Here is a 16,051-nt window from a genome sequence, read left to right as displayed (position 1 = left end):
TTAAAAACTGAACCAAACAGAGCTTTAATTGTACATTCTGCTTTTCTCTTCACTCCAAAATAATGGGAATAGCATTTATACAGTGCTGCATTGAACATGTACCCGCACTGAGGCTGAGGGACCGATTCTGCTTTCCATTATTCAGGGGCACTGCCTTTGGTGAGGCAGATCAGAGTTTGAACAGTGAGCTGGAGCAATGAACTTCTACTATTCCCTGCTGTTTGACTGTGGGCAAAATAAAAGGCCATAATATATGATGCAGTCAGCCAAGAAAGCAATATTGCTCTGCCATGTGCACAGTCTACACCAAGACAAGTCCAGGATCTCATTTCTAAATTCCCATAGGTACCTCATTTAAACCATCAGCCATAACCTGCTTCTCATTTTCAATACCACTTGGTATTAGAGCTGCAGTGAAACGCTGGTGAGAGATTCTAATTCCTGCAAACAAGCCCCTGTAGGCTTGCAAGGAAAACAGAGAGTTCCCCTCTCGGTTGCCTGCTAGGTTCCCATCTGGCTGTTTTAACTTTGCTATTGCTTTTAAATGTGCCTGTTTCTGCACACGAAGCTTTCAGCTCTACCTCAAGAGACTCCTGGGTTCTCTTGGTGTCAGGCTCTGACCAAAGTGTAGAGACACAGACTGGGTCTTCTTAACAAAAAGGAAGATCATATTTCACATTACAGTATCTAAAAGATTAATTCCACTACCATGATCATTTCCTTGTAAAACATACTTCTTTCCATCTGGAATTTTCCATCAGGAGAACAAAGAGCCATAGTGTTACACACTACCTGAGAGAAAAGAGAAAGGAGTGTAAAAGACGAGTGCAGAGATGCTTACTAAGACAAAAGAGAAGAAAAATCAGAGTAGACAGCATTTTCAAATGCATCAAGTTGCTGCTTTTTAATTTTTTTCCCTTCCACGTGAATTATATTCTGACAGCACGCTTTGGTATGTTGAACCATTTAGTTTGTCAGGTTTTTGATACAGGGAATTTAGGATATTTGGCTGCAGGAGCTTTCTGTATCATGTTATTGTTAGGTAGTGTTTGTGCTATTGTAGTAACCACAGGCTCTGCTGTGCCTGAGGCTTTCAATAATCTCTTGTAAGGACTTGTTACTGAAAGACACCTGTCCCTGTCTGGGCTATCAGCATAACCACAGCAGAGCTCTGCCAGCCAGGAAGATGCTAGCAAAAGGGAAAGAGGAAAGATGATTGGAGTCCAACTAATGCCCCTGTCAGACTCCTCTTGGGACACCAGACATTCATTTAATCTCTACAGCTCAGTTCCATCTTGAGGAGACAAGGGAACAACCATGGCAAAATGGCAGGAGGCTCTGTTAGAGAAGTGAAAATTTGGGCTAGGCAAATAGGTGGCTACTCAGTGTTCATTTTTAGTTAAATAAAACGTATTCTTCTCAACCAGGGACAAGTGATAGCATCTTGTTTTAATGTTTTAAAATATTGCTCCAGGTGTTTAGGAAATGATGCAGAATGACAAGACAGTTTTAAAGCTTGTGTGTTACCTTGTATTTTGTGACTGCCATTAAAATCTCCATCCAGCCTCAAAAGTCCCCCATAGGTTAAATTTTTTTGTTTGTTTCTGTTGTTTTACTTTTAAGCAGAAAAAACAAATAGGAGAGAAAGACAGAAAGAAAGATAGAAAGATGAAAGAAAGAAAGAAAGAAAGAAAGAAAGAAAGAAAGAAAGAAAGAAAGAAAGAAAGAAAGAAAGAAAGAAAGAAAGACTAATGAAATGGCTACAGTTTAAAAGAAAAGTAATCCTATCCAAATTGCATGGTCTAGATCTCCACAGTAAATGTTAGTGACCTTGTAAGACAGAGATTTTCCCCTCAGGTACACAGATTCCTGCCCTCCTGCTGTCACTGCTTCCAGCAGCTTCTGGGAGCCACCCAGAGGAAGAAGCTTAGAGAAATGTAATCTAGTGGCAGCACTTTTGCTACGTCTGCAATATCTTAAAGTAGAAGGTAGGGGGAAACCTTCACCAAAGTCCCTGACCTTCAATTAAAAAATTCATATTGCTTTCCTCATTAGTCCAATCATCAGCTATAGCTGTTTCCAAGCCTACCCTGATGGCCCTGCAGAGCAATCCAATCTCAAGGCCAGTGCATCACAGGCAGGAGCGGTGTTCTTGGGAGGAACCATTCTTGTGTTGACACAAGGAGCTCACTTGTCTGACATTAGGCATGTGAATAAAACAATGTTGGCACACTTTTTGGAAAGAGGATTGCTCTTTGAAAGGGAGCTCTGTTGCAAAGCATTTCCCTGGCCGCAAAGGCCAGAGTCACCTCGGAAGTGTCACTGGCACCAAAATTACTCAATTCTGGGAGAACTCCCTCAAAGTCAGGTTTTGAACAAGAGCCCACACAATCTAATTCTCTTTGCTCATCATCTCTATTACTGTAACTAATTGTGAGGCTACAAGAGAAGTTTAAAGCAGCAGGGTCTAGGAGAAGTAAAGTTTGGTATCCATCTGCTCCACAACTTCAGCCCTTAAGCATTTGCAGCAACCCACAGTCAGCCACACTCCTCGAAAATGAGCCTGTGGTATTATGAATCTCTTGTATTATCTTATACAGTTTAGAAGCTGTATTATCTTATTCTTGATTTTCTTTTACTGCTTCAGCTTAATGTTCTGTGTCGGTGAAAGTACAAACAGGTCATCATGAGGATGCTGGCAGTAGCTCTTGAGCACAGTGCATGACTTTCAAAAGGCAGTAAAAATTGTAGGGCAATGCACAGTATCTGTTTCTGTGCTATTCTTCATGCTAATCTGGGCTAGGATTGCACAACATACTCCTTTACCAAAGCTCTTGATCTTATATTATCTGACCTGAAAAATTTGTAGGCTTTTATCTCTATATTTCTCTCTACTTCCCCGCAGTTCTTTTCCTTCATCATTAAAAGTAAAACCAGTCTTTTTTTCCCCCTATGTCTCCCATCATTTTTATTGTGCTTTTCATATCTTGCTTATTAAGTAGTTACCCTAGGGAGACCTCTTTCTTATTGGAACATACAAAAAGCTATAACTGCACTTAACATTTGTGGGGAGGAGGAGGGTGGAAGGGGAAAAGGAAGCAAATTTAGACTGAGGTCACAGAAATACACGTGTATGTTCAGCAACATGCCTCACATCAACTCCACTTCTTTTTCTGCAAGCAAAAATATATTCTCTCTTGTTTTCTGCTTATTCCCCAAAGCAGCTTACACTGTTAAAAATAACATATGTGGACAAAGTTGTTGTTTCAGGAGCAACATCCATATGGCTGGTGCTGTGGTGGGGCAGGGGACAGACCAGATGACTTCCGAAGGTCCCATCTGCACTTGTTTTCTAAAATTGCTAAGAAAATAAACCCAAACTTTACATTTAGGAATTCAGGCATTAGAGTGAAAGTTGGTGCCATATCAGAATAAACACCATTTACCCTACTTTGGGAAAAGTTCTAGTGTGCCTTCCACACTGATTATGATTCTTGTAAGAACAAGCAACCAAACAAAGCACATTAATATTTTCAGGGGGCAAGAACAGTAATTCAGGATAATGAGATCCAGGCAGGAAAGATGTTCCTAAAATCTCAGAGAAGAGACTGCTTGGAAGTCTTGCTCTTGACTGAGCTTTGCTTCCAGCTGAATCATCTGGCATCGGCTTGCTGTGTCTAAACTCGCAAACAGCATTGCAAAAGGGCTACCCATATTCCATGGCATGATTTGTGAGGGTTCATAGGTCTGTGATCTCACAGACCTGTGAGGGAGCCCTAGATGGGATTCTCAACAAGATAACAATGCCAAAACTTTTAGCTCTATAATTTCAAAAACACTCTTTTTTCTCACATCCTGGGTAAGTACCCTGCCCCTCAGGCAAGAGAAATGGCCTCTCTCTGGAGGGAAGTAGCTATCACATTATTTATACAAAGTGGAACAGCTCCCAGAGGAGAGATTGACACAAGCACAAGAATACCAGTATAGCTAAGTGTCTAGGGATATTCAACTGAAAGAGAAAAAACTAGTTCAAATGCTCTCAGTTTCTTTTTCTATGTATACAGACATGTATACATATGCTTATATATGCATGTGAAAATATTTTCCTATGTATCTCTGCATGTATACATATAGGTGTGTTTAAACACATCACTATAAATGAAATAAAATTGTGCATACGCACTGTTTATATGTGAGTACACACACACCATACAGATGGCTCTCACATACGCATCCTAGGATTTTCACCTTGGCCCTAGAAGCTTTGTAAGTATAAGTCAGTCTAATGATGCATTCAAAAACTTCTGGTTTTAACTCATCAGAATTAAGTGTGCACAAATACTCTAGTAGCTCTTCAACAAATAGAGAAATGATACCTCCACCTACAAGGGTCATCCAGTCTGCATTCAGGTGGTGCAGACGTTCTTTACCAACCATGTTACTTGACAAGAAATGAAATCACATTATCTTATGGTGCTTTCTCAGGGGAGAAATTACATGCCTGTAGAGTTCTACCCCTGAATCAGTCCTGCTCTCTGGATGCTTTTAGCAACACCTGGAGGCCCTGCTGCACAGACTAGTTCTAATAATGTAATCCTATTTGAAGGGTAATGAACAGGTCTACTTTCTAGGGAATAGTATTTCTGTATGAAAATTTCCTTTCAATTCATTTCAGAAAAGCTGTCTCTGATACAGCCTGAGTGCATGCAAGGGAGCAGCAAGATGCCTCACACCAGAAACTCTTCATCTCTGACTAGCAGCACTTCCTATGAAACACCAGCACTATCAGATCTCCAGCAGCTCCTGTGGCTCAGAGGAGGCTCTGACAATCACGTGGACCAAGTCTGGCCAAATATCTACCTGGGAGATGCGTAAGAACATATGGTCCTACTGTTAAGCTGTTATCAGTCCCTGGGAGGAGGAGGAGGAAAGGGTGTGGTACACTGAGGAACAGCTTTTGGGTCTTCAGGAATGTTTTTGTGATACAGGCTTCCAAAACTGATGATGTAAAGAGCTTGGATGTCAAGAAGAACATGCAAAATGGTGACTTACTCATAGTGTGTCTGAATCGGTTTTTTATATTTGAGCTGCCATGGATTTGGCAAGGTAAAAATTATTTATATTCTAGACTAAAGTCCTCAAAGAACCTATGTCAACTGACGTCAATTCTGAGATGCATTATGTGGCCTGGAAACTGCTCTAAGGCAGCAAACAGGAGGCCAGTAGCCTAACACTCAAATAGGGGTAGCAAGATTAAGACTCAGAAGGACAAAGACCCAAATGAATTGTCTAATAGCGATCTTGACATTTCAAATCCAAGCTTTCTTTCAAAGATAACAAAATTGAAAATATCAAACAGGAATTTTCATGCAAATACGTTATTCTTGTGACCAATAATATTTACTGCTATTTCCTTCCAATTGGATTACTGCAGATTGCCTAGATCATGAGCTCATTTTTCCCAGCTCCTCCTCCTCATGAATATATCAGTCAAGGTTCAGAATTTTGTAGAATGCCTATAGTCCTAGTTTATGGTGAGAAGTGGGGTTCACCTAGTTGGTGAACACAATGCATGTATTTCGTGTCCAAACCAGGAAGAAGGTGTTGCTGTATCTGTGCAAGTTCTCACTCTTGAGACTAGGCACACTGTCAATGAGAGATTAGCTCTAAAAGTTCCTAAACAAATATTTAAGGAAAATCTTGACCACTTCACACAGTAAACCATGTTCCCAGGGATGAACTGCTGGGAGGCATTTGCTACACTGACAGTATCCCACTTGCAAGTGTGTGCTCCCGCTGCTCTCCACACCCCCATATCATATTTTTCATGTACAAAGCACTATGTGCTTCTTGAAACTTGCTCCTCTTTAAGCAGGATGCAGTTCCTGCATCCTTCTGTAGTGGGAGCAGGCACTAACTTTAAACCATGCTATTTTTGCAGAATGTTAGGAGCATTGCCAATGTGCCCTTCATGTCTTTCAACAGGTGGGCTGCTAGGAGCAAAACTACACTTCAAAGCCTCAACATTACTCATATCCTTAATGCAGCAGACGGACCATATAGCATCAACACAGGAGCCAAATATTATGCAGATCTGCAAATAGAGTACTATGGAGTAGAAGCATTTGATGATCCTTCCTTCGATTTAAGTACCTTCTTCTATGATGCTGCCAATTTCATAGGCAAGGCCTTAAACTCTCCAGGAGGTAAGAGAGAAGCAAAAATAAGCTTTGAGTGGAAATTTCAACACAAGCCAAATGACTTTTCATTGCAGTAACAGGCATCAACAGAGCTCAGAATCAGCATATGGTTCAAGGCAGCACATGCAGAACCACTGAGCAGAGGATGGAGAAGGGTGCCTATGCCATGTGCTGCAGAGAAGGTGGCTGAGCCAGGTCCCCAGGAATTGCAGAAGACTGGTTGCCCCCAGCCCAGCATGTTGGAAAGAAGGGCAAGCTCTGGGAGTGTAGAGGGAAGGGCAGAGGTTATGGCACTGTAGATGCTGCCCCATGGGCCCCTCCTGTAGGAATCAGCAGGATCTGTGTGCTTCCACAAGTTCCTCCCAGCCCTCACACACTGACAGGGGCTCCAGCTGGGGATCCTGCCCTGCAGGCTGCTCCTGCTCCCTGCGGGAGGAGAGGCACTTCGGTGCTGGCTCGAATGCTTCACATGCTCAAGTACTTCACAGAATTGGAGCTTTATTCTGCCTGTCTATTAAGCTAGAGAAGCAGCAGAAGTTAATGAACTAAGTCAAAAACTACGAGCCTGACCTGCAGCCTGCTGAATTTTTGTCAGCAGAGTTTGGATTATGGCCTAGTTATCATAATTTCCATTTGTTCCAGAGTTTGCTCTGACTCTGACTGGCTGCAGTATCTGCTGCTTTCACTGGAGTGCTTTATTAAATCCTCAGTTATAGCTCACACTGGGCTGCTGAGATACAGTAAATTACAACTCCATTTTTACAGGCAGACTATCCCACAGAGTTTGTGTGACTTGCCAGTGATCACAGTCAGGGCTGGGCCAAATTTTTCTGCCAAAACTTTTTTTTTTTCCACAGACAACTATACTGACAAGTTTAGTCACAGAAAGCTTCTCCTTCCACAGAAAATTTCAACTATTTCAATCTTAGGCCTAAATTAGACGCAGGAGGTCAGTATGAAATACCACTTGCCTGAGAGGTGATATTCCCAAAAGCATGTAGATCCACTAATTGTCACCAGGGCTTTCTTAACTTGCTTCTACTAATTTTTTTTCTCCTCTCTTTGTCTTTCCCACTTTAGAAATGCTAAAGCACACTCACCTTGCCGTGCCTTTTTGTTTGTGCAGGTAAGGTGTTCGTTCATTGTGCCATGGGAGTGAGCCGCTCAGCAACTTTAGTGCTTGCCTTTTTAATGATCCGTGAAAACATGACACTTGTGGATGCTCTGAAGGCAGTGAGTGCTCACAGAAACATCTGTCCGAATTCAGGGTTCCTCAGTCAGCTCCAGGACTTGGACATTAAGCTGAATGAAGAGAGGAAAGGAACCAGAGCATCTGCTGCCAAAGGCCTGTAGGAGAGTATTGCTGAAAGACAGAGGACAAAATCTTGTTTGAGTTGCCTGTATCTCTTATAGATGAACTGCATTTATAAATTTAGGATACAAGTTTATGAGACACCAGGATGCATGTTATTAATAAAAATAGATTTTGCTTGATCTTTCCATTTTGCAAAGCCTTCCTAGATTTATATTTATGATCGGTTGTATACTCTATCCTTCCCTCTCCACCTTAAAACACTGCTGTCTGCTAGTTTAAAAGAAAAAAAAAAAAAGAAAGAAAAAAAAAAGAGAGATCAGGTTCCACTTCAGAAATAGCTGTGTTTCAGCAACTAGTGAAGCTCATATCACTTTATGAAGTGTTAGGCTATTTGAGGTGAAAGATGCCATATTATTTATGCTACAGTAATGCTTAGAAGTTTTCTTACAAACCCACCCCCCACCCCTTCACTCCCTGTATCTCAGACGGTTTGTATTTTGAGACTTGAATCTGGCACTGGTTAGTTCTTGGTTTTACAACTGGTGGAGCTCCTGAGCTGGGGTAAGAGGCTGTTTAAAGGCAGAGCAGCTGGGAAGCAGCATGAGCCACTCTAAGAAATTATTCCAGGTATCTCTACAGGCTTTTCCTTTTGGCTGTTCATCAGAGGTTTTTTCCTCCATGAAAATGCATTTCCTTGAGAGGGCATTTAAACACTGTCCATCTTCCATATTAAAAATCATCCAGGAAGTGCTGCAGAAAATGGTTCTAAAGAAGACGGTGGGTTCCTGGCTAAGGCTGGTACAGGACAATATTTGACAGAGTTCAATGTATCCCAAATTTGTCTGGCAGTTCAAAATTACAAAACTTGGGATTTTCTTTCTAAAAAATAAAAGGTTACTAGCATTGCAACATCATATTCTGTGGCATTTGCTTTTGTGAGGCGGACTGAAGTGAAAACTGAAGACACACAGGAATGGCGTTGACAGGCATCAGGCTTTCATCTTTGTGTCTCTGGGCCACCATAAGAGCACTCAATAGCTACTGTCATCTGATGGATCAGTGCTGCCTGGAAACTATGTGAAGCACATCTGGCTTTTGGTTCCCAGTGGACAAGCATTTGCAGCACAAAGCCAGCTCCAAAGCCAGCTGGGGATGGCAGCTTGTATTCCTAGTACCAAACTCAGGAATGCAGAGGCATGAATGCTCCCCACTATGTGAGCTGGCTTCTCAAAACCAGCACAGCAACAAGGGAAAACATTCCTTGCCATCTCTAGTATTGCCTGCAAGGTGAATTTCTGCCTTCAGGACAAGCAACTCAGCACCTTTTATAATGCTCTTAGATGATACCTACATCTGCTCTGTGGGCCAGACTATAGGAGTCAGAGCACAAAGTCAGAGTATTTGTCACTGAGGACATGACCATTATACCAAGGATGTCTCAGGGTTTTACTTTGGACTAACCCTATAGATTGGACATCCCCAAGAAGCAGTACAGCAGTACTGGAACACTTCTTTGCTTTAGCTCCCTGCATAAGGAAACCTCCTCTTAAGCTCCAGGGGGGCTCTGCAAATACAACAAAACCTCAGCAAGTAAAATAGCCAAATTAAAAGTATGCTTCAGACCCAAATCAAAATTTAATATGCATGTTTCTGTTACCAATTAAATCTAACAAAGTGATTCAAACTTTCAGAACAAGTCAGGGAAATCCCCCAGGTGGATCTGTCTACAGAGATGCCCCCAGCCTCAAGCAGAACCACATTTTCTCATCCTTCCCCCTCTAGGAAGCAGGAACAATGCCAACAGTCATTTTCGGGCTGAAGCAAAGGGCAGAGCTGAGGAGTCGGTGGAGGTACTAGAACACGTGCACATTAAAGGCATTTCACAGGATACAAACTTACCACGCTTTTAAAACACTGATTAACACAACTGGAATTCTGCAGCTTACTCTGACGGCAAAAATATTGAAACCACAGCAAAGTAATGCACAGAATGCAACTTCTGAGGTTGCGATGTCTCGCGCAAGGTTTTTCTCCCAAAGGCGCATCGCATATCCCATCCCATCCCGCCCCATCCCATCCCATCCCATCCCATCCCATCCCATCCCATCCCATCCCATCCCATCCCTCCCCTCCGCCCGGCCCCGCCCGCAGCTCCGGCTGCCGCCGCCAGGTGGCGCGCTCGGCCCGGCGCGGGCGGCGCCCCCGGCCGGTCGGATCCCGGGATGGTCCCTGGAGGGTCCCAGCAGGGCCGCGCCGAGCCCCGGGCCCGCCTTGGCCGCTTTGTTCCGAATTCGGGTCCAGCCCCGGGGGAACCGGGGCAGACACGGGGGCTGTGCTCGGGAGCGCGCTCGCCCTGCCTCGCCGCGGGCGGCCCCTGCCGTCCGGCAGGCTGGGGCACAGCAGGGACGGACCCGGCTGCCCCGCACACGGGCTAAAGCCAGCCATCCCCTCACGGCTCCCAGCTGGGCTGAGCCGCAGCTCCCCACAGGAGCAGCCTTGGCACCACCGGCTGGCAGGGCAGCCCTCACTCCCCGTGTCCCAGCACCCCCAGGCTCCATGCCCAGCACCCTCAGGCCCCGTGTCCCGGACCCCTCAGGCTCCATGCCCAGCACCCTCAGGCCCTGTCCCGGCACCGCCCGCGCCCCCGGGCGGTCACGGCCGCTGGCACCGCCTGGGCCCCGGCTCCTTCCCAGCTCACCCCCCGCGGCCGCCTCACCCCGGCTGCTGCTGCAGGTCCAAACAGGGTAGGGGAGTACGGGTTATAATTAACAGAATTAAAAATAGGCTTTGAATAAACTGAACACCCGGAGAGGCTAGAAATTTGTTGTGCAGCTGGCACGTTAGGAGGAAAGTGAGTGGTACTATTCAAAGGTAATCCAAGACACCACAGCGCGGGAGCTTCGACTACCAGGCAAGTACCTTTAAGCTTGTTTACAAAGCTGCCCCCAGTGAGGTCAGCACCTGCCCCGAGCAGTGTCACCCCCACAGCCAGCAGTGAGACCCCGGCAGGGCCCGGCCAGAGCAGCGGCTGTGCCCTTGTGCTCAGAAACTCCAATATTTGTGAAATTCCAGCTTGCCTTCCAGCTGGACTTACAGGCTGAGCATCTCTCGTTGTAAAAACTGCTTTAAAAAACAAACTCATTTTATTTAAATACCAACCTGGCTTGTATTTAAATTTTTTACAGATCTGTCTTTAGGATAATAGCCATTAAAGACTGGATTTAGGTTTCCTTCCTCTCAGCTGATGTCCACAAGTCGAGCCTGGGAAGGGAGAGACTGTCCAGCCAGTTATACTGGAGAAAATGTGAAACAGACTATGAACAAAATACTGTGCAGTTCAAAAACAAAACCGGACAGAAACAAAATGAAAGAGTAAAAAGTTGGAGAGGAGAGGGGTGGGGAGAGGAGGTTTTTGTTTGGTTGGGTTTTTTGTGGTTTTTTTTTTTTTAAGTACTAACTCTATCATTTGGGACATTTATGGATTATTTATAACTAGGATAGAATTTTCAGACAGAAATGGGATTTTTAATATCAGCAGTCTTCCTCAGAACATTTTTATTGAGGAAATATGCTTGTATGGCTGTGGAATCCATTGTGATGACTGGAGTAAAAGAGTACAGAAGGAGAAGACTGGGTTAAATTAATTCCTGCTAAATACCTACCAGCAGACTTGCTGTCTGTATGGGGAGCTAGAGACAGAACTGTACCAGGGTAAAAAGGGTAGTGTGTCTATTTATAGTGCTTCCTTCAACACCATAGGAATTCAAAGGAAAACTCCAACTCGGCACACAGTCTTCTCATCATCTTCTTCTGTCAAGATTAAATGGGGCCTGAGATCATTTCCCCAGCAAATCTTTTCTAGGAAGGGTCTGTTCCTTTATGCAACAAGGAACTACCATGGTACAAATCACTCCAGAGGCCAAGTCCTTCTCACCCAGCCAAATGTCATCACTTTCCTTTTAGTAGTCAAAGGAAGAGGAGAAAGAGACTCTTGCAAGCCTCAGCACTTAAGCAGGAAGGACCAAAAACATTTCACCTGCCATGGATCCTTGCTCCCCATACAGTCCCCTGCCCTTCTTACACCAGGTGTGCTGGGGCACTTACAAACAAAAGGTGGTTTTTTTAAAGTGTAGCTCCAGCACAACCCCAGTGCCAGGCAGCGAAGAGAGGAATAGGAACATGGTACTGGCACACAGTCGTGGTCATTCGTGGTGTCACTTGAGATGAGGCCCTTACCCTGCGTGCCCCTCCTGCCACTACAGAACCACCCATCACGGGGAAGGAATGGGCTCCAGTAGGTGTGTAGGGCACCTATTTCTATCAGTAGAAATGTCTCTAATGTTGACAGTACAAATGAAAGCAGCTTTGGAAAGGGTATTAGCAAAAACCTGTGACTGCCACTCTAAAAGAAAGGTACACTCCTAGAATTCCTTAGCTCCACTTTTCTTGTAGCATCATGGTGCCTCAGATCTTTCCTTCTCATCTTCCACCTTCCAGTTTCTTTTTAATAAGAGCTGCTTTTTCATTTTTCACAAAGCACTACCTATTCTGTCTCAATGCTCCCCTTTTGTAATTTGCTATCAAGCTGTCTGCTAGGTGGGGAGCAGAAGGTGCAGGACTTGGTGCTGCCTTTGAGGTACAGGTAATTATTATGTGCATCTGTTATTGTGGTTGCTGCCTCAACAGGTGGAAAACATGCTGTTCTCTGATAGATTTGCAGCACTCCATGCTCCTGCCTTGTCTTTTCTCTAAAGCCAGTCGTGTGGTGTTCCTGAAATAATAAACACAGCCTCACTGCTGCCACAAAAACCCCTGGTAAATATATTTTTATGGGAATGAAGTATTAAAGGATTTGAACACTTACTCACTGAAAGCAAAATATGAGCAGTAAGGTTGGGTAAAGATTCAAAGGCTGGTTTGCTTCCTTTCCCTGGGGCACATCAAGGCTGTACTGTTTGCACTTTAGAGATGGATAGTGGGGAATTACTTAACTCAAAATGATGGAAACAATTCAGACTATAATAATATAGCATGAGAGTTTCTCATATTACATCTATTCCCCATACTGCTGGCTGTACTCTGCCTTCAGATTCACGTGCACAACTCTCATTGGAATCTGGAGGAACGGTATTTGAAGCCAAAATGCATTTCATTGTCTTTCTTAAGTCTCTCTGCAGCTTAGTGGCTAAATTCTGAGCTCAAGAACTGGGAACAAAGCTTGTCTAAACATTTCCCAGTGTCTGTCTCTGTGAGATTCCCATCTGTTGTTTTTTTATTTTGAATTTCATCTTCCTACTTTCCTGAAAACACAAAGCAGAAACACACATTTCCTGTGCCCTGGAGTGCAGGAGTCACCTATTTTCCCAGCAGGTTCCAGGTTCTCTCAGCAACATACAGTGGATCCAAGTTTGTCTAAAAACGCTACAAGTCCTCGGTGGACAAGAAAGGGAGGAGACCAGAAATGTGGGCCAAGTTTCTGAGTGTTGTGAAAACTCCCTGCCCCCCAAAGGGACTCCATTTCCTGTTTCCTCTCTCCCGAAAATGTCACCTGGGCTTGGGTTTCATTAAGAGAAATATACATTGCTCAAGTCCAGGCTCTAAGTCTTTGGTTTGTGCTTCCTGCTGACACTGCATAGGCTACAAGAGCCACAAAACCTGAATCTGACTTTGGCACTTTGCATTTGCAGTAGCAGAGCAAATTAAATGGAGAGCATGTTAAGTGAGTTGGAAGATTGTTGTTGACCAACAAATATTCATTAAGTTCCAGCACCAAGCTGTGCTGCACCTCTAATGAACCCGATCATTGTTTCTCCTATGTTTCAACTGTTTCGCCACCAGGTTGGAGAAAAATTCAGACTTGCGTAAGGTTTAATTAGACATAAACCCAATATAAATCCATCTTGCTCCATACTCCCTGTTTGGATTTGTTGGTGCATCTTTCAAATAGGCCAAGTTTCACTCTGTTCCCCACCTGTTACTTACTGCCTTCGTTTTTGCTAGCTCTTTTATTTACTGCCAGTGACTCATGAAGACCTTGTTCACCACTTTATGATGACTTTCTGGATCACTGGTTTGAATCACCAGGTTTCAGCTCAAGAGTTGCCAGCATGAACCCCAAGAGTTCATACAGCTTGCACCTCCCAAAAGCTAAGCCTGTGCCCAGAATAACAAGCTTTCACAGGATTAGAGCAAAGTCCTGTTCTCACTGAAGGGAGGCTTCCACAGCTGGGGCCTCTGAGAGCCTTTCCTGCAGACCATTAGAGAAATATGGCTCCTTAGGTACAACTCATGTGCCAAGTTACTCTGCTGTATGGGCTTTAAAGACACTCTGTCCGGTTCAGGATAGAGAGGTTTAAGGGAAAAGTACAAAGTAAACATGAGGAAGTACTCAGCAGTACTGAGAATGACACAGCCTAAGTAGAGCAAGCTCTGCTCCAGACTGTCTTTGCCATGAGGAAAGAAACAATTACTGTCTCTTTTAAGTATAATGTAAGAAAAAAAATGTACATGCAAATACAGCATAAATGGGGAAGTTAGCCTTCAGTATTATTCTTTGACAGGTACCATTTATGGTGGCCAAACTACGTGTTGGCCATGGAGCTTGGCCATACCCCAGACCATGTTGTCCTCAGTCAGATAACACTCAAAAAATTTAGATGGCCTTCAACCTTTTCCTCATAGAAAAGAAAACATAGATTATTTAGGTTTATGCAGTAGCACCCCAGCACACATTCCCAGCACCTGGGCCTGCAGCCTCCCCTTCACGAAGGTTCCTGTTGTGTCCCAGCTTGCACTAGAATGCAACCACCACAGCTGCCTTCTAATGGGATTTGATTTTTTTTTTTTTTTGTATTAGAAGTTACCTGTTTTCTATGCTATAGAAGAAAATATGTTCTGTTTTTGTAGCGGGTGATCTATGACATTTGGGGGCACATATTTTTAACTGCTAGTTTCTTTTAGAAAAATGGTAAGAGTTAACCTGGAGGACAAATTATCAGAAATATCATATATAATCCCAAGAGCTAACACAATTGCTGGGAAATTCTAGACCTCAAATCAGCTCTGATACAGAATATGATGAATTCCTATTTTTTCCCCTCCACAGACTTAGTAGCAAGATTTTACAATGAGAAGAAAGCAATTTGCTTTGCTGACTTGGGATTTCATCTCCTTCCCTTGCGTCTTTTAGACTACACACATATCAGCAAGCAAGCCTCAGCTGTGTTGTCTCACTCTGACCTCTATACTAACTTGATTTACTGGTTTTAGTTCTCAAATAGTGTATTACGTTATAACTCAAAGGATCTGATTAGAACGAGCCGGTATTTTAATGATTTATGAGGGGCATGTGGGACTGCATGGGTAGTGTACACATTGTGTCACTGCTGTAAGAGGAATCTGCATTGATCATACCAGCATGCTCCAAGACAAGAGCATGTCAAATTCCTATAAGCCTGGGTTCACAAACTTGAACTGACAGGTGGCAAAGCTTGCACTGGGACTGACCATAGTTCTCATGGTGAGAATAAAACAAACCAGCTGGATTGCTTCTAGCCATTGCATTATGAGAGGATTTCCATTCCTTCCTGTTGTTCTGCTTCTATCTTGCAGTGCTTAAGAAGGTGTTTATCCTTCCCAGTTTTGTAGCCAGAAACCTGGGCCACAGGAACTTGCAATCAGCTCTGTCTGTGGTTTATCCTTCTGCCAGAAGACACTGGTGTAAAATACAGGTTACTGGAACTAACCTTCCAGACCTCTCCATGTCCTGCCATGGCTATCAAATTCCTAGCAAGTCTCAGATCAGAGAGGCTGGGGTGTGAGAAAGATAAAGGAACACTTAGCCAGCACAGTTGGTTTAAAACCATAATGTCACTGCATTTAATAAGAGATCATACCATTTTTTTTTTTAATAACTGTAAAAAAAAGGACTTTGCAAGCATTGAAAGAAGGGTATCAGGAGCACAGAGATAAAAGGGTTTCTTGTCCTTGGTTTGATTTTATGTGTTCTGAATTTTCTTTTGAGCACTGAAACCAACATCTGCCAAAGCATTCCTAAAATCCTTGTCCCCAAGAGCATGGAAGTCCAATCTTGATGGTTACTTACCTCCTATTGTAAGCTACCTTTTGATTGCTAGTGGTGAGTAAAAGCTTTTGACCCACATTAAACCCAAGGGCAACTTTTTACTCAGGTCCAACTATCACTACCAGTGTTTGGCAGCACTCTGCCCCTGGGTTGCCTCCCAGCTCATATTTGTGGAGAGATGTAGAAAAGTCATCAAGCTTAACTTTGCCATCTCCCCATGTGCAGTGGGAACAGCACTGTTCCTCACAGGATCACTGTAATAACATGTATGAAAGGCATTCCAGTGCCCAAGAAACACCAGGGACTCTTGGCTGCCTACCTCCTGCTGTTTCCCATTTTACTTCCTAGCAGGTTACTCAACCCTCCTGCTATGCCAGTGCAGGGGAGAAGTGTCTGCTGTCTCCTCTAAGCTGGGTAGCATAGAGCTGTCTTTGTGGTGCTGGTAGAGACCAC

The 16,051-nt window shown here is 43.8% G+C and overlaps 1 protein-coding gene and 1 long non-coding RNA gene across 5 annotated transcripts in view; one reads left to right on the top strand and one right to left on the bottom strand.

Moving 5' to 3' along the window:
• Positions 1-8,412, top strand: part of LOC116999834 (dual specificity protein phosphatase 13-like) — a 22,465-nt gene extending 14,053 nt beyond the window's left edge. For all 4 annotated transcript variants that reach the window (XM_033066850.2, XM_033066848.2, XM_033066851.2 and 1 more), the window contains 3 exons: positions 4,676-4,871; positions 5,986-6,206; positions 7,327-8,412. In XM_033066850.2, coding sequence (XP_032922741.1) covers positions 4,705-4,871; positions 5,986-6,206; positions 7,327-7,553 — 615 coding nt within the window. In that variant the 5' untranslated portion in view covers positions 4,676-4,704 and the 3' untranslated portion in view covers positions 7,554-8,412. The remainder of the gene's footprint in view (positions 1-4,675; positions 4,872-5,985; positions 6,207-7,326) is intronic.
• The window catches only part of LOC116999837, a 16,783-nt gene continuing 8,210 nt past the window's right edge, over positions 7,479-16,051 (bottom strand). Inside the window, exon 3 of the long non-coding RNA XR_004418628.1 lies at positions 7,479-7,563. This is a non-coding gene — a long non-coding RNA (uncharacterized LOC116999837). The remainder of the gene's footprint in view (positions 7,564-16,051) is intronic.

Source organism: Catharus ustulatus, chromosome 8, assembly GCF_009819885.2.
Source record: "Catharus ustulatus isolate bCatUst1 chromosome 8, bCatUst1.pri.v2, whole genome shotgun sequence".
Classification (NCBI taxonomy): domain Eukaryota; kingdom Metazoa; phylum Chordata; class Aves; order Passeriformes; family Turdidae; genus Catharus; species Catharus ustulatus.
The sequence above is the reverse complement of the archived record's forward strand: the minus strand, read 5'-3'. Positions and strand labels throughout refer to the sequence as shown.